The sequence below is a fragment of the Ovis canadensis genome, chromosome 7 (assembly GCF_042477335.2).
Source record: "Ovis canadensis isolate MfBH-ARS-UI-01 breed Bighorn chromosome 7, ARS-UI_OviCan_v2, whole genome shotgun sequence".
Taxonomy (NCBI): Eukaryota; Metazoa; Chordata; class Mammalia; order Artiodactyla; family Bovidae; genus Ovis; species Ovis canadensis.
In genome coordinates, this window is record NC_091251.1 from 19,307,696 (window position 1) to 19,326,360 (window position 18,665).

The following is an 18,665-nucleotide window of genomic DNA, read 5'->3' on the forward strand; positions in this document are numbered from 1 at the left end:
AAGGCTACCTACTCCAGTATTCTGGCCTGGAGAATTCCATGGACTGTATAGATCATGGGGTCGCAGAGAGTCGGCCACAACTGAGCGCCTTTCCCTTTCTCACAGCATGCAGCATCTTAGTTCATCAAGGAGGGATCGAACCTGCACCCCCTTCAGTGGAAGTGTGGAGTTTTAACCATTGGACTGTCAAGGGAAGTCCTGAAAATTTGAACTACTTTTTATTTACATTTAATATGGAACTAACAAAGAAACAAATGTAAGACTAATAAAATGTTTTAGTGTAAGGTAATACTTGTCAAGATTTTAAATGGAAAGCACCCACCAAAGGATTTAATTATGAAAACTGAGTTAATAATGGCTTTGCAGAATACACCAAAAGAATAACCTTCTGCTATTTATAGCTCTCTTTAAATTTGGTAACATATACGTAACATAAAATGCTATAATTTTTAAGTGTACAATTGACTGGCCTTAATTATTTTTACTGTTACAAAAACACCACCACTTGCTCTAAATGTGTCGTCACTCCCAACAGAAAGTCTGTACCCATTAAGCAAGCACTCCCCATCAGCCCCTTCCACAGCCATGAGACCATTTTTAAGTACAGTACTATGCCTCTGTTTTAACTGTTCAGAGCAAAGAAGATGATGCTCCACTGATATCAAAATCATATCTGAAGAATTTGGTTGAATCTTCCAACTTAATGGTATGCAAGGAAAAACATACTGTAATGACATGGAATCTAGGTCTCTGCAAACTGGACGATATACTTGTAACTGAGAGAAAATATGCAGTCTTTCCTGATTGCTGAATTTAATAAACAGTCAACAACTCGGTGTCAACACAACCCAAATCATTTGCAAAGGGAAATGGTTCATCTTTTAAAAGACACAAAATTTCATGAAGTTTTTGACAGTAGTGCTGGGCAAATGTATGTGATGCCATTAAACAAATGAAAATGCGGCCATATAAGAACTAATGAATGCAAATAAGCATGATGACAAGACAGAAATTCGAAGAAAATGACTTGAGTATCAAGAGATGAGTAGCACTCTCTAAGACTGTATTATGAAAGAAGCCAAATTTAAAGAGAAAGAATTCTATTATTACTGGATAAGTGATAAGGATAAGTGAAAGTCACTCAGTCGTGTCCAACTCTTTGTGACCCCATGGACCATACAGACCATGGAATTCTCCAGGCCAGAACACTGGAGTCGGTGGCCTTTCCCTTCTTCAGAAGGTCTTCCCAACCCAGGGATCAAACCCAGGTTTCCTGCATTGCAGGTGGATTCTTTACCAGCTGAGCCACAAGAGGAAGCCCAAGAATAATGGAGTGGGTAGCCTATCTCTTCTCTAGCGGATCTTCCTGATCCAGGAATTGAACCAGAGTCTCTGCTAAATTGCAGGCAGATTTCTTACCAACTAAGCTACCAGGGAAACCCTATTATTACTGGATTTTGTTGAAAAAATGCCAGGACAATTCATTTATTCAACTAACTACAACTGTAACTTAAATTCTGTTATACATAAAATACATTACTTTAATAATCTTTAGTTTTAGTTTTCCAGAAATAATCCTAATATGAGCTATATATTCCTCCCCTCCATCTACTACTTAAGAAGCAAAATAATTTCTGCAGCCCATTTTCCAGGATCCATTATCTTTAGAAAATAAGCGCCCTCTGATTCTAAATGACTGGTCATTTATTTTCACTGCACATTACAGAGTGACTAATATTTTAAAGTCTATTAAATTTCAGACTCTACTTTAAACCCCCTAAATCAGTAAGTTAAAACAGAATCTTCACTGTTATGCCTTTGAGTAGTTGTCATGTAAATGAAGCCGAAGTCAGAGTCATTAAATATTACATGCCTCAGATAACAAGACTAGCTCAAGAAATACATAACAAAACTGGAAATATTATCAAATATTCAACTCAAAAATTATTTTAAAAAGAAAAATGAAGTACTTACTGAATCATCATGTTTCTTATATAATGTACAAAACTGCTTTTGGTGCATCTCTCCAAAATTTTATTATTGTTTATTCAACATAATATTTGGCAATGTTAAGAATGGAAATAGAGCAGAAGAAGTTAAGAGAAATATTCTCTAATTTAAATATTTAGATTAACAGAGGAAGAAATGGAGTGAAAGGAAACCAATTTAAATGACAATGTTTCTTTGTGTTCTGGGGCATGACCAACAACCTCTCAATAGCTGATGCTCAGCAATTTTTCCCTGATGTCAGATAATCCATTTAGATCATGTTCACTTTTGAGTCTTAACACAGACTAATAACATACTTTCCATTTTCCTATTACTGTCGCAGGAAACCGATTCATATTTGGTCACTCATTTATTTCCTCTAGAGACTAGATACTAGAAAAACATTGAATAGATTTGAGTACTTTCTTCTCCAGACTTACTATGTATCGCCATCAAACATAATGTTTTGGATATTTTTCAGGTTTGTTTTTGCATCCATTTCTGCTTTAAAGCAGAAATGTTTAAATAATCTGATTTACTTTTCGAATACATGAAATTCGTGATTAATAGTCTTTGAATCTTTTTGCGCAACTTAATTTCCTGCCAAATTTTACTTTAGAGAGTATTTTGTATGTCTCTGTTCAAACTACGCTGGAATCCTGTTGGGATTAAAAGATATTTACCTTGTGCGTTTGATAAATGATGATTGCATTATCAGCTAATGTTTCCACCACATGAAAGTTTTCTATAGTTGCTGCAATGAAGAGAAAATGTTAGCAGTCAAAACAATGTGTTACCGTTTCCCAGTATGTGACTAATTCACTTACATTATGCACAGATATTATAGTAAAATGAACAGGATCTTGCTCTACCGAGGCTACATCCACATGGAAGGGAGTTTGTATTCATACAGTATTAGGGGTTATAGATGGTGGCAATGAGATCTAATCACCAGGAAACCTCATTTTTTTTTGGCCCAGTATCCAGCTCCCACTGCAAGAAAGCAATTCTAATCATGGCTTCATTACTAGGGCACAAATTATTCCCTAACACCATGACCTCTTCCCTCTCTTGTCATCCTTAATTTATCGGAGCTGAATAAGCTGTTCACCTAGGTTTAGGTGACTGTAAGCCTGAGGAGAACACACCCCCCTCCCCTGACACCACTCCCCTCATAGCCCCCTCTTAATCTACAATTTATCACATAAACAGTATAGAAGGAAAAAAAGATGATAAAATAGAAACCTTTTATTTTAGCCTTGGCTTTTCCACTAACTAGTTCTGTGGTCTTTAACGTGTCACTTAGGCTATCTGAATTTTACTTTATTACCTACCTATCACACAGGACTGTAGTGGATTAATGCTGTAACTCACTGAGAAGCATTTTGTACAATGAAAAGCTCAGGTATTATCAGTCCCCTGGATGATTCTCCAGATAGTTTCCATAACTATCTGGAGTTTTTATGACTTTGGAAACTATAGCTCAGATTAAGAAGACCAGGTTAGATTTGGTATTTAATTTAAAATTAAAAACTATCAAAATATAGTAATGGCAGCTTACTTTCCCAATCATTGCGAACATCAACATTCCAGAAGTAATTGCAGACCTCGTGTCCTGTAACGCCTTTAACTGCATGGGTAGCTTTCAAAGGATCCAGAACAATCCCATTTTCTTCTACTTCTCTTCTATATACCTAGAGGATATATTTTAAAACATGTTTAAAAACACTTATGGAACATAAACATTCTGCCAAAAGAAAAATTAAAATTTCAAATTATTAACAAAGACAATACAAAAAAATATTTAACACTACAATGCCAAAGTATGTATATGTAATGAGTGAGAGCTACAAATACATCCATTTAAATTAGACATTATTTACTGAACATTCTCAAAGACCATTCGTCATGGCTAAGAAGGCCAAATACAGCTGGTTAGAACATTATCTCCTAAGGGATAATATGTTCACTGCTGTATCCCCATCACCTAGAACAGTATCTGAAACACGAAGGCACTCAATTATTTGTTGAACCAATGACGGAATGCTAACATCGCATAAAGATCAATGATATCTTGTTTTTAAACTGAGGTTGCATGCCTTAAGATCTGTCTTGCTTTAAATACTGAGACTGTATAAACTCTTGAATAAAATTAATTACTTCAAAATTATAGAGGATTTGGTGCTTTAGACAGCTCTGTAGTAAGTTCTTTGAAAAATAATCAGGTTATCACAGAGGAAACCAGCTCTCAATTTATGGAGTGCCTATGGGGCTGGACACTGTTAGGCATTTCACCTAATTTCTCTCCAAAGTACCTTTCCTTACACATTTATTTATGTTATTGGGACTGATAATATTTTTCCAGTAACCAAAACTGGAAACTCTAGACTTTTGATTTCCTCCCTTACATTGCACATAGGTTTTAAGCTTATTAGTAATCTGTAAGACATCCAAAACTTGACTTTTCTACTATTGTGTATCTTTTTAAGGTATGTTTTCATCACCTTGTACCTGAATCTCCTAAGTGGTCTCCAGTTTCATATCCCTACGAGCCTAGTCCTTCTAAAATGTCACTCTGTATACAGAGGCTAGCTCACTGCTACAGACAATAACACATTCTGTCTGTGGGTTATTTTATACACCGCATAAACCAGCCCCAGCGACTCTCTCTCTAAAGCGGCAGGAGCACTTCTCCTCTACCGCTCACTTCAGGTGAAGGACCTCCACTCAGACAATGACTCCCAGCTTCTCCTCACCCTTTCACTTCCCCCTCCTTGGCGGGGAAACAGGGACACCTGAATGGTGGACACAGGAGAGTCAGGCAGGCTTGGCTGAACCCCTTCTCCTGTGGGCAGGATGTATGCTGGTCTGCTTCTGGGGCACGCTCTTGTGGGGGAAGGCCTCTGATTACCTAGTTATGTCAGAACTATTATGTTTCATTCTGGGGTAACGTACTAGTAAGGCCTCGTGACAGCTGGTCTTTCTGTTCTCTAACCATTCTCTAACCAGACTGCCAGCATTCTAACTAACATGCTGGTCTCTCATTTGCTTACCTCCTCTATTTCTTAATTTGTTCCCTTTTCAGGAGGAGAGTAAATTCCAACATCTAATACTGTATCTCACTTGTGAGAATAACTGTGGTCAAAAATCTGTACAAAACTCCTGAATATAAATGCCCTCGCCTCACCTTTGTGAGAACCTTGTTTCCATTTCTAGTCATAGTCCTTGATGTAAAACAATCTGTCTCAAATCTGAGATCTCTTTCAATTTTCCTCCACTGTTCACCTGTACTTTTCATTCAATATTATCTGGTAGAGCTAAATAGCTGTATCTTTTAAATGTCAATATCCTCCTTCCAACCAAAGTTTCAGCTTGGAGGGAGTCTTATTAAATATCTGTTTATCTTTAGCATTGTGCCTTGGGCATGAAGTAATCCAAAATTCAACGATACTGTTGTTGGTTTTCAACTAACACTCAGTCTCTTGTCCCTTGCTCTTACTCTCTTACGCTAGGGATATGAGCAAGATTAGCTAATCAATGTCCAAAAAAAAGAAGCAGTGAAAGAAAGAACAAGAAGTGAGGTACAGACCAAAGAGGGAAAAAAGTTAACACCTGGGCACAACATTCAGTATATTTAAAGGGAGAGAAATATCCAGAGAGTCATTAGCTAATTGTGACCTGTTCATATCAAAACCCATTTTCTCCAAGGCCACGGTAAAACAGAAAAATCTGTGTACAGATTTATACTATGATCATAAAAAATTATGTAAAAGCTAAACCAGGAAAGCAAAGAGACATTTTATTTCTCATTATTTAGAACTTCTTCAATCATACGTAATAGTTCACTTAAAAGAAAACTGTAAGTGCTATCTTACTTAGATCAATAATAATAATTCAGTATGACTGCAATGGGCTGCAATTAGCCTGCAGGGAATTACCTTCATCTCCCCTTCTTCTACAACCAATTGCCAGTTGGCATCCCCACCTACATCCTGCAATGAATAGGTCATATGGTTCTGCACCATCTCTTCAACCTTAAAAAGAAAAACAGAACCGTAAGAATCCATATCCAGTAACCTCTAAAACAGAATGGTATTCAGTTATTTCAGTTCAGAAATGGTGTTTTTAAAAAGCTAAGCAACCAAATGCACAAAGGTTAGTAGGTTTTATACAGTGTTGTAGAGTTTTAGTCCACATTCCAGATAGCATATCCAGGTTAATGACAGAGAGGAGAAATGTGGGGAAACAAGGTGCTTCACTCTACTTAACACTGGCCTAATGTCCATCAAGTGACCAAAGCATGTGTTTTCTGGAAAAAAGAACTACTCCCTCCTTTCCTACCATATGTATTCTTACAGAGATAATGTCTTAAAGCATAAAATCATGGGGCATTAAGCGTAAAAGGGGCACAAAGAGGCCATCTAGTCCTGTGTTTCTGTAGTTAAATACTATACAGAGATATTAGAAAGCTTGTTGTGTGTCAAGATTTCTCTACAAAAAGAAAATTTTTGTTATTATACTCAACTCCTCTTTTATCATGAATACAAGCCAACTTAAAAAATAACCAACCTTTCTGTATATCTGATTTCATTTCATTATTCTACATTCTTTCTAAATTTCTAACTAAATTTCTTTTACTAAATTTAAATTGCAACCTCTGCTTTTAACTATCAAATTATCCTGACACATCTTTTATAAATAGAGTCAAATAGTTCTTATTCCCAGAATCCTCAATCAGATTAATTGGTAAGATCTCATTTAAGTGTTCTTTGGAAACCCTGCTAATATGAAACATGTTTATAAACAGAAATGAAGTGATAAACAGATTGTCTCTGAAGGAACTGGCACCTTTTCCATCTACACAGACAGTTTCTAAGTCCTATTTTCTTAACATTTACTCATAATTTTGTTTTATAGAATATTAACAAAAGGCAGAAAAGAATTGAAAAATATGTATATTATGCTTCGATTTTAAGATTTATTCCTAAGTTTAACAACTTATTTTACATAAAGTCTATTACATTCATTAGAGAAACATAAGAACTAGGTTTACATGTATTTTGAATTAAACACACTAATGATTTGGGGGCAGAGCTCTTAAAATTAGTCACTTTGAAGATGTCATTTTTCTGCATATAAGGATGTTATCACTATGTTATTGTGATGTGTACACCAAATTTCCTGGATTTCAGAAGGCATTTTTGGCTTCGTAATTACTGAAAGTAGTTATGACTAAAAATGTCTCTTTAATTGGCAATGATCATCAGAAAAGTTTTTGGTAATAGTGTGTAGGCTGAAATTCTACAATCTACGTTTGTACTAAATAAATGTTACATAGTAACTTATTTCTTTATCCATAATTTTTGGTGTGAAGGGTGTTGAGTTAGACAACTGGAAGAAACTTTAAAACATGACTACTAGTCCATCTATAATTTTATAAAGCCTTAATTAGAAAACATAACTTCAAAGACTGCCTGGGAATAAAATCTCTGTGTCTCTAAAACTCTGAAATCTGCTTTGAGAGGTTCAGGATGACTAACATAGAATTCCAAGTTACAGACGCTATATACCAAAGGTATCTTATTAGAGGAAGAACGAAGCAAGTCCCAGTTCGCATGCACAGACAGAGCCTCCACAGCAGCCTGGCCTAAGGCATACCACGACTGGGAGATTATTTTTAATCACTTTTAGGTATCAAGATCTTAGAAATCTTTAGATCTGGGTATGTACATACTTTTTCTGTAGGCTGCTAGCAGTTAGGAACACCTATATTTATCATGAGATTAGAGGTAGAAAGAAATATTTCTCCCAAAGAGGCCCTACTTTAAATGGATTATTTGTGAAAGAAGAATGTTAAGGATTTTATTCTGCTAAAAAAACAAAGAGAGTTCTGTTCAAAAGAACTTTAGTGCCATTTAGCTCTTTTGTTGAAAAAATATGCAGGTAATTGTGTTTCTATTTGGAGTATTCCTAAATTAGTTATTTCAAATGTCTGAAAAATGATAAGCTGTTTTTGATTTGTGTTTTGATGCAAAAGAAACCAGATTACCAGATTCCACAAATATAAACTGATAGGAGGTAACTTAAGTTTGAAACAGTGTACAGTAAATGTTTTTAATATTGTCTTGCTAGATAGATGAAGCAACAGAATTCCTATTATAGCTACCATTGCATCCATATAGCTACCATGGAAAAGTTTTCAGTCTTTTGTCCTCATTACTTCCTTAAGAGGGCTTGAAAACATCCAACAGAGAAACAAACAAGATGTATTCACTACTGTGCTCCTAGGAAATTAACAAAACTAATGCAGTACCGAATTACTATATTAGCCATGTCTTCAAAGCCTTCACCAAGGAATCTTTATCCATTATGGTATATTCCTTGAAGTAATAATATTAAGGTTACAAAGAAAGATATACCAGTAAAATCTCACTGTAATGAATTTTATCTTAAAATATGCAGTAGCAATGTTACTATAGGGACAACGGCTTGGGCATTTGTGACCACACTCATATTTCAGATATAAAGATGCTCCATTTACTGTTTCCAGTTATGACTCTATATTAAAAATAAGTGTAACGCTAGGGACCATTAATTGGATGACATGAATAAACATTTGCCCAAATTTCCACCTTATCAGGTTCAAAGTCTGACATACTAGAAAATAATGTTACTAGAAGTATCTATCACTTAAAAACAAGAAGGGTGAATTTTAGCCTAAGTGTAAGTTCAGGAATCGTGTCCCTAGTTTTTTGCACCTTGAGTTGAAAATGGTAAGCTGATATAAACAGCATCTTCATAGCAAATGAACTATGAAAAGACTGGAGATAAAACACATTTGGAGGTGATGGCACTCCAATTCTTACCTTTTCTTTCACTTCACATTTCAATCACTCAGTATGCCATTTTAGAAGGCTAGCTCTAAACAAAATTGTCCTTTGATGGCACAACAAAAGTGTAATCAACAAAAGTCTCAGAAGGGCTCAGAGTTTAAACCTCTTTTTCTTATCCATGTGAAAGGAATACAACTATGCTTACTATTACAGGGTCATAAAGGGATCTGCTGGACACAATAATTTATTAATAACAAATTAATAGTTAACCTAGAAGAAAAATGGTCAAGGATATGAATAGTCAATTCACTGAAGAACGCCAACAGTTAAGGAGCAAAAATAACACTTCTAGTCTATCACACTGGCAAATATTAACTAAATTATAATATTCAGTGCCAGGATAGCAAAAGAAAACTGACCCAGGAGTGTAGCTGGTTCAACTTCTCTAATGGACAATCTCGCAATAAGAATAAAAAAGCTTAGGTGTGTGCATGGCCTCTGTCTTAAAACTTCTGGAAATATATTCCAGGAAAATAATTGGATAAATATTCCATGATGTATAGACAGAGAAGGTGTATATACAGGGAGGCCTAGGTAGCACTATTTATTAAATAATAGAGACTAACTGAAAATAAATGTTCAATACTAGGTGGTAAATCTAACATGCATATTCATACAACAGACAAGGAGATCTAGACCTATATTTACTGAACAAAACAAAAAAATGCTAGTTTTTATACAAAACAGTATATATAGAATCATCTACATTGGTAGGAAAAAACTATTACTGAGGTATGTAATTTTACTTAATATATACATATATATGAAAAGAGAATATGTATAAGAATATTAATAGTGATCTATTATTTTAGACTACGTTCTAGTTCAGCTAAATAAGCATTTATCAGCATAAAAGTAATTAGCAATTTTATTTTATATAATAAAGAAGGAAGGGGTGAAATAGACAATTACCACAACAGTAAAGTTATTAAGGACAAAAGTGGGCAAAAGCTTTACTCAGATTTGTTTTTTGCAATGGTGATTCTCATCATACATTAACCTGCAGATGTACTACCCACCCTTTGACTTTCTTTTTTTTCCAACTAAGGATGCTTTTTATTTTCCCTTGGTCTGTGAGTTGACACCTTTACGTGGTAACTGTGGTATGGAAATAAATGTGGCCAAAAAGGTCCATTTAGGAATCTAATTCTTTCCTACTCTCTATACCCTTTCATTTAGGGCTACTTCATTTCCAACACCTGCCCAGAAGATTCATGAGTTACTACTAATTTCCAGTGCTGTGATTAGTCACTCAGTCATGTCCAGCTCTTTGTGACCCTATGGACTGTAGCCTGCCAGGCTCCCCTGTCCATGGGGATTCTCCAGGCAAGAGTACTGGAGTGGGTTGCCATGCACTCCTTCAGGCAGATTCTTTACCACTGAGCTACCAGGGAAGCCCAATTTCCTAAGAGAGTCATATATTTTATTTGAAGTTATTTTCAGGGGCAATCTCAGTTTTACCTTTAATTATCCTCTTTAAGCAGGACTATGACCATTATATGTCACTAAGAACAAAGTGATCAAGAGCCAGTATTTGTATGTAGATGGCATAGCCAAATTAATCAATAGTTAACTGCCAGAGCCCAAGTCTGCTAATGACAACAAATACTTTAGCAAGACAGTAAATACTTAAAGAGACCTCAATGCTATTGCTCTTAATTTCCCCTTTGGGCATATAAAAGAGCAGACTAATCAAAAGCTTTTAAAAACAGAACCAGATCAATCATGAGCATTGTACATTAGGAAAAAAAAATACTAGAAAGATTTTTCTCAACTGAGTTACACAAGAACTTAGGTGAAGAAATAAGCTGCATTTGGAAGTTTTGTAAAAATCTGGGCACCTGCTCCTCGACATTTCACTTGTATCTGATGGCTTTCAGCCGTTTTATATACTCTATAACTAAGGTTCAGGTCTGGGTTCTGAAGCCCTACTTCTTAGGCACCTATGAACAGTTCAAATTCTTTTCTTGCTCTCATTACATTTTATTTAATTTATAGCCTGTATATTTCTATGTTTTAAGAGAAAACAGTGACCAGTAATGATATCTTTTAAAGAGTCTGTTATTTTATTATTTCAATGCAAGGTGGAGCTTAGCAAATAAACCAGTCTCCCAGTATTATCCAGTTTGGTCACTGATTTACTGTAAAATAAAAGTCACTATTTTAAAAGCATGCATAAATGAATTAGCAGGAGGTGATAAATACTGTACTAAATCTGGCTAAGGGTAATTTCTGATGAGGAACTGATATATCTCTTTCCCAAAAATGTTCAAGGAGAAAAAAACTACAAAAGTCAGAAAAAAATCTGAGTCATACACAATTTTCTTCTTTTTGCATAGTTGAAAACTAATATAAATTTTATTCCTACACCTGGTTTAAACTGATTTTTAAAAATCATTTACTGGAAAACTGAGGAAAAAATAACGTAGATAATTTTGGTTAGCTCAAAGAAATAATATGGCAATGATAAAAGCTCATTTACTGAGTGCTTCCTACATGCTAGGTTCCAGCTCTAACACAGTCCTAGCTAGATGACAGAAGCAAAGCACAGAGGAGTTAGAAAAGTTGTCAAATATACAGGAAACCAGATTTAAACTTGGTCATTTTGACTAGAGTTCAGGTTCTTAACATATGATGACATATCACAAATGAAATGCAATCACCATAAAAATACAAGCTTGAAAGGCAAGTATGTGAAGATTAAAAAAAATTTTTTAACCTAATGCTGATGCAAAAATATCCTTCTGTTGGTACTTTTGATTTTATTATGAGGGCAGAGACTGCATGCATCCAAATCCCTATCCTAAATTCCTAAATGATGCTGATACTAAATAATTTAAAATCAATTTCCATAGATTTATCATATGAACAGGAATACTCATTTCCAAGGGTAATCTATCTAAGGAAAATACAACCTGTTCAACAAAACGTATAATGGTAATGAGACAAATTTTATTTTAAAAGTTATTTCCCTGTTGAATATATGATGAGGCATTTTAAATTATATTGGAAGTGACACCTGAAACCCACTTTGATGCTATAACATATCCTATAGACCATGTCCACAAAAGTTGCTGAATCCTGTCTAAAGAAACAGATATCACAGGATAGTTAAAAACCAGATACCTTCTACTAGCTTCAGTTCAATTTGAAATCTTTCAGGAGTACCTCCTATATGGTGAAATTCCAAGCTATTCACAACAGAGGATACAAAGGGCACATGCACGCCTGACAGAGAAACTATTTAGCAGATAAGGAAGGCTTGTTTAATGCTTGATGTTACTATTTAAAATTCAAACCAAAACAAGTGGCCTAATCAAAAGACTTCTAGGAACTGGGAAAGCAGGCTGAAACATAGCACAGAAAGACTCGAGTCCACTCTATACATTCATACAGTACCTGGGAGCTGAATCTGTGAACATCGTCAGAGGCACTGACTAGATCAATGGAAGACATGGAGGAAGGGCGACTATAGGGCTACCAGAGACAGACAAAGAAAAAACCAAGTAATCAGAACAGAGGCACAACAGAGCATTCAGTACCAACTTCCAAACACAAGATAAAGAGAGGGAACAAAGCGCTGTATGAAACAGGCTCAGCAGCGAGCGCTGACTTCATGCACCTATTATGTGGAATGCTCCAAAATCTTTCTATAAAGAATGCAGGCTGCCAATAATACAAAATGGTACCACTTAACCCCAGAGAAGAAAGATTTAATATCGCTGGCCACGTTTCTGGTTAACTGTTTTGGACAAGCCATTCCCTATCCCCCACCCTTCTTTTCCCTTAAATAAAAATGGAAGAACATTATATTCAGAAGAAGATTTCTAACAGTTTCTGGAGGATGTCTATGGAAGAAAACATGTAATACCAAACAAAAAAAATCTCATTACTTAAATTCAGGAAAATGAAGAAAACTTAAATAATTTAACAGGGTAGTTTCATTAACAGTGAAGAATATAGCATATACTTTCAGTAAAGTCTGGCATTAGCTTACCTTTTGGACAAATCTGTGAGTCCCCACAGAAGAAAAGGCATCTCCAGATGTCATTGAAGTAGACCAATGTAACCTGACCTTTTCACTCTGCGACTAAGAAAGCACATAATTTTAAATAGGAAGGTTACAAAGCGTATTTTGCAACTGAAGAGTGGATAATGTAACATTTAATTACTTAACAGTTTAGTATTCATAAATATTTGAATTATGAAGCTACTCTAAAGACACAAGTCTTGCCAAATCTTGACACTTGATGTATCCTGACTTTTTTCTTTCAGATTCCAAAGACACTAAGCTTAGACCAGGGATATTGATAGCCCCTTGAATATTTCTTTTTCCCAAAGTCTAAAGAAGTCTTCATTGATTCGATTCCAACTCAGCCACCATACTGATGTTCAGGAGAGGAGCATTTTTAAGCCGGAAGGGACGATCTGAATCATCCTCTCTAAGCACTTGTTTCAAAGATTAGAAAACCAAGGCCCAGAGGATTTAAGCAGTAAGTGTTGAGCTACATAGGTAGTGGCAAAACTCAAGACTAACTTGTCTTCATCTCATAGTTCAAAACTCTTCCCCAAATAATCCAGATTAAAACAAAAGGAAAAACACAGTGAAGGGGAAAAAACTAACCAAAAAAAACCTAAACACCAAAAAAACCAAATACAAGGATAGTTTTTCAGATGCTACATTTTTGGCACCCAAAATGAGAACTCACTTAGGAACTGAAACTTTTTAGAATTCTGCATGTTAAAAAACGGGAAATGAGATCTATAAAATGAACATGAAAAGCAAACAGCCGCTGTTGCAGACAACTTACCTTGGGCAGACAGACCAGTAAATGGGCACTATCAACTTAAAAACAATGCACGACATGAGAGCTGTGAGCTAAGTTTCACTTGGGGAAAAATGAGGACCACAGCCTAGGAGGCAGCATGTCAGATAGCTCAGAGACACTGCTCCAAAGAGGCAGTGAGGGAAGGTCAGCATATTTGTGATTTTGGTGAAGGGGGAGTATATGTAATCAATGCATTTTTGCATATTTCAGCTAGTCACCAGTAGCAGATATCACCATGAAGGAATTCCGTGAACTGGACTCATAAAATCATGTCCTAAAGATATCTATCTGAAGGCCTATTCTGCCAGTTTTCCCAGAGCATGGAGTGCCTCATTCCTCCTCTCCGACCTGTGCTCATTAAGGGAGTGCTGAAGGACAGCAGTTGCAGCAACACCTGTGATTTAATCTGTGTAGAGGCAGGTGGCAAGTGCCCACCTGTAGTTGGCAGCATAATAGCCTTCTCTGCCTTTAAAATTAAAAGGAATAAACGAGCCAATTTTTCTATGCAAGTTAATTTAGGGCATACAACTGACACACATGACATTTATAAGATGCTTATAGTCTTGAGAAGAATAACTAAAATTCAAGCATAAGTACCATCTAGTGGTTAAGTTCAGTTCAGTTCAGTTCAGTCACTCACTCATATCTGACTCTTTGCGACCCCATGGACTGCAGCACACCAGGCCTCCCAGTCCATCACCAACTGCCAGAGCTGGCTCAAATTCATGTCCATTGAGTCAGTGATGCCATCCAACCATCCCATCCTCTGTCATCCCCTTCTCTTCCTGCCTTCAGGTAGCCAAAGTACTGGAGTTTTAGCTTCAGCAGCAGTCCTTCCAAAGAACATTCAGGACTGATTTCCTTTAGGATGGACTGGTTGGATCTCCTTGCAGTCCAAGGGACTCTCAAGAGTCTTCTCCAACACCACAGCTCAAAAGCATCAGTTCTTCAGCACTCAGCTTTCTTTATGGTTCAACTCTCACATCCATACATGACTTCTGGATAAACCATAGCTTTGATTAGACGGACCTTTGCTGGCAAAGCAATGTCTCTGCTTTTTAATATGCTGTCTAGGTTGGTCATAACTTTTCTTCCAAGGAGTAAGCATCTTTAATTTCATGGCTGCAGCCACCATCTGCAGTGATTTTGGAGTCCAAGAAAAGAAAGTCTGTCACTGTTTCCATTGGTTCCCCATCTATTTGCCATGAAATGATATGACCAGATATCATGATCTTCGTTTTCTGAATGTTAAGTTTTAAGCCAACTTTTTCACTCTCCTCTTTCACTTTCATCAAGAGGCTCTTTAGATCCTCTTTCCTTTCTGTCACAAGGGTGGTGTCATCTGCCTATCTGAGGTTATTGATATTTCTCCCGGCAATCTTGATTCCAGCTTGTGCCTCTTCCAGCCCAGTGTTTCTCATGATGTACTCTGCATATAAGTTAAATAAGCAGGGTGACAATATACAGCCTTGACGTACTCCTTTCCTGATTTGGATTCAGTCCGTTGTTCCATGTCTAGTCCTAAGTGTTGCTTCTTGACCTGCATACAGATTTTTTAGGAGGTAGGTAAGGTGGTCTGGTAAACCCATCCCTTGAAGAATTTTCCAGTTTGTTGTGATCCACACAGTCAAAGGTTTTAGCGTAGTCAATGAAGCAGATGTTTTTCTGGAACTCTCTTGCTTTTTCTATCATCAAACAGATGTTGGCAATTTGATCTCCTGTTCCTCTGCCTTTTCTAAATCCAGCTTGAACATCTGGAAGTTCTCAGTCACACACTCTTGAAGCCTGGCTTGGAGAATTTTGAGCATTACTTTGCTAGCGTGTGAGATGAGTGCAATTGCGTGGTAGTTTGAGCATTCTTTGGCATTGCCTTTCTTTGGGACTGGAATGAAAACTGACTTTTTCCAGTCCTGTGGCCACTGCTGAGTTTTCCAAATTTGCTGGCACACTGAGTGTAGCACTTTCACAGCATCATCTTTTAGGATCTGAAATAGCTCAACTGGAATTCCATCACTTCCACTAGCTTTGTTTGTAGTGATGCTTCCTAAGACCCACTTGACTTAGCATTCCAGGATGTCTGGTTTTAGGTGAGTGATCACACCATCATGGTTATCTGGGTCATAGAGATCTTTTTTGTATAGTTCTGTGTATTTTTGCCACCTCTTCTTAATACCTTCTGCTTCTGTTAGGTCCATACCATTTCTGTCCTTTATTGTGCCCATCTTTGCATGAAATGTTCCCTCGGTTATCTCTAACTTTCTTGAAGAGATCTCTAGTTGTTCCCATTCTATTGTTTTCCTCTATTTCTTTGCACTGGTCACTTAGGAAGGCTTTCTTATCTCTCCTTGCTATTCTTTGGAACTCTGCATTCAGATGGATATATCTTTCCTTTTCTCCTTTGCCTTTTGTGTCTCTTCTTTTCTCAGCCATTTGTAAGGCCTCCTCAGACAACCATTTTTCCTTTTTGCATTTCTTTTTCTTGGGGATGGTTTTCATCACAGCCTCCTGTACCATGTTAGGAACTTAGTGGTAATATATGGTACCATCTAGCGGTAATACATGGTAACTGCACTGTTGCAGAATTAAGGTAAAGTGAAAAAGTGAAAAAAGTGAAAGTGCTAGCTGCTCAATCGTGTCTGACTCTTAGGGACCCCATGTACTGTAGCTCACCAGGCTCCTCCATCCATGGAATTCTCCAGACAAGAATACTGGAATGGGTAGCCATTCCCTTCTCCAGGGGATCTTCCCAACCCAGGGATTGAACCTGGGTCTCCTGCATTACAGGCAGATTCTTTACCATCTGAGTCACAGGGAAGCCTCTAAAGGTGAAGACCCAAATTAATCTTGAAACTGAGTTGAAGGGTTTAAGAAATACTTCCCTTCAATTTCCCAGAAGGGGCTTGGTATAACTGCTGTGAATTTAATGATGATAAAACACTAAACAAAGTTAAAAGTGAGGAAGTAATCATGGTGAAAGTAGTGAAAGCAATAAATGAGTTAATAATAAAAACTAAATGGTACTAACGTAGAAGAAAAATAAATTCTTGGTCCTCTTCCTTTCAAATTCATATAGTATTTGGTGATGAAGAGAAATTCAAAGAGACTGTTTTACTCAGAGCAAATATATGCTTTGTATTAACAGAATGATAATAAAATTGGATAATGATAATAAAATTGCTGAGAGAAATATCAATAATCTCACATGTGCAGATGACACCACCCTTATGGCAGAAACTGAAGAAGAACTAAAGAGCCTCTTGATGAAAGTGAAAGAGGAGAGTGAAATAGCTGGCTTAAAATTCAACATTCAGAAAACTAAGATCATGGCATCCAGTCCCATCATTTCATGGCAAATACATGGGGAAACAACGAAAGAGTGATAGACTTTATTTTTGGAGCTCCAAAATCACTGCAGATAGTGACTGCAGCCATGAAACTTAAAGAAGCTTGCTCCTTTAGACAGGATATTACAAAGCAGAGATATTACTTTGCCAACAAAGGTCCGTCTAGTTTAAAGTTATGGTTTTTCCAGTAGTCACATATGGATGTGTGAGTTGGACTATAAAGAATGCTGAGTGCCAAAGAATTGATGCTTTAGAACTGTGGTGCTAGAGAAGACTCTTGGGAGTCCCTTGGACTGCAAGGAGACCCAACCAGTCCATCCTAAAGAAAATCAGTCCTGAATATTCATTCATTGGAAGGACTGCTGCTGAAACTGAAACTCCAATACTTTGGCCACATGATGTGAAGAACTGACTCACTGGGAAAGACCCTGATGCTGGGAAAGATTGAAGGCAGAGGAGACGGGGATGACAGAGGATGAGATTGTTGGATGGCATCACTGACTCGATGGACATGAGTTTGAGTAAGCTTCGAGAGATGGTGATGGACAGGGAAGCCTGGTGTGCTGCAGTCCATGGGGTCGCAAAGAGTCTGACACAACGAAATGGCTGGACTGAACTGAAAATTGAATACGTCAAAGAGAATAGGCAGACTATCTCCATTCAATTTCATGTTATTTATGCATGTTTCATTTAAACAATTATTAGTCTTCTTTCTATTGCTTGAAAATTGATCAATAAAGAAAGTGACTTATGAAGGTTCTTCTATATTTGTGACTCAATGTAGACACAGTTCATTTCTTAGGTTATTAGGATCATGATTTCAAATTCTATTTATATGAAATATACACCAAGGATTTTTTAAACTTTTAAAAATTTACATACCTGTTCTTCTATTTTATCTTGTCTGTCAAGAGCAGCTTCAACAGCATCAAAGAACTCCTCTTCGTTAATCAAACTGTTTGGGCCTTCCTATTTAGACACACAGAGGGGAAAAAAAGCAGTTGATTCAAGAAATAGAAAACAGTGATAGTCGTGGCATTAACTCTCGGAAAAAATTTAAAAGTGAGCTGTTAAACATTTTGGAATCAGTTAGTACAGTAACATAATACACAAAGATGAACAACACATGTTCTATCCAAAACCACTAGTGTTACAATTAATTCACTCACTTGGTACTCAAATACTTACTATATATTCACCAAGACTGTGTTAGGGCAAGTACAGTGAGCAGCGGGTAAATGAACTATGGCCAATATGCTCTATACAAAATCACTAGTGTTACAATTAATTCACTCACTTGGTACTCAAATACTTACTATATATTCACCAAGACTGTGTTAGGGCAGATACAGTTTAACAGGGGGCTGGTGAACTACATGGCCAATTCTAGTCCACTGTCTACTTTCAGAACGGCCTTTAAGGTCAGCATTTCATTTTTAAGTGGTTGAGAAACAAGAGAGTAACATTTCAAAGAATTCCCTGGTTGTCCAGTGGTTAGGACTCTGCACTGTGCCTGATGAGGGTCCAAGTTCAATCTCTGGTTGGGAAACTAAGACCCCACAAGTGGAGCAGTGTGCCCCCAAACCCCAAATCATGGCATGGGAATTGTG

At 36.7% G+C, this 18,665-nt stretch overlaps 1 protein-coding gene across 7 annotated transcripts in view; it reads right to left on the reverse strand.

Annotated features, from left to right (window-relative positions):
• The window catches only part of CERT1 (ceramide transporter 1), a 148,237-nt gene that overhangs the window by 17,356 nt on the left and 112,216 nt on the right, over positions 1-18,665 (reverse strand). For 4 of the 7 annotated variants that reach the window (XR_011258058.1, XR_011258057.1, XR_011258056.1 and 1 more), the window contains exons 9-13: positions 17,938-18,024; positions 12,880-12,972; positions 5,928-6,023; positions 3,551-3,683; positions 2,673-2,743 (exon numbers count right to left, since the gene is read on the reverse strand). Coding sequence is in view for 2 of the 7 variants with exons in the window: in XM_069595336.1 (XP_069451437.1) it covers positions 2,673-2,743; positions 3,551-3,683; positions 5,928-6,023; positions 12,880-12,972; positions 17,938-18,024 (480 nt within the window). In the remaining 5 variants the exon portion in view is untranslated. Of the gene's footprint in view, positions 1-2,672; positions 2,744-3,550; positions 3,684-5,927; positions 6,024-12,281; positions 12,360-12,879; positions 12,973-17,937; positions 18,025-18,665 lie in introns of all 7 variants that reach the window. The other 3 variants (XR_011258053.1, XR_011258054.1, XM_069595335.2) reach the window with 1 other exon arrangement.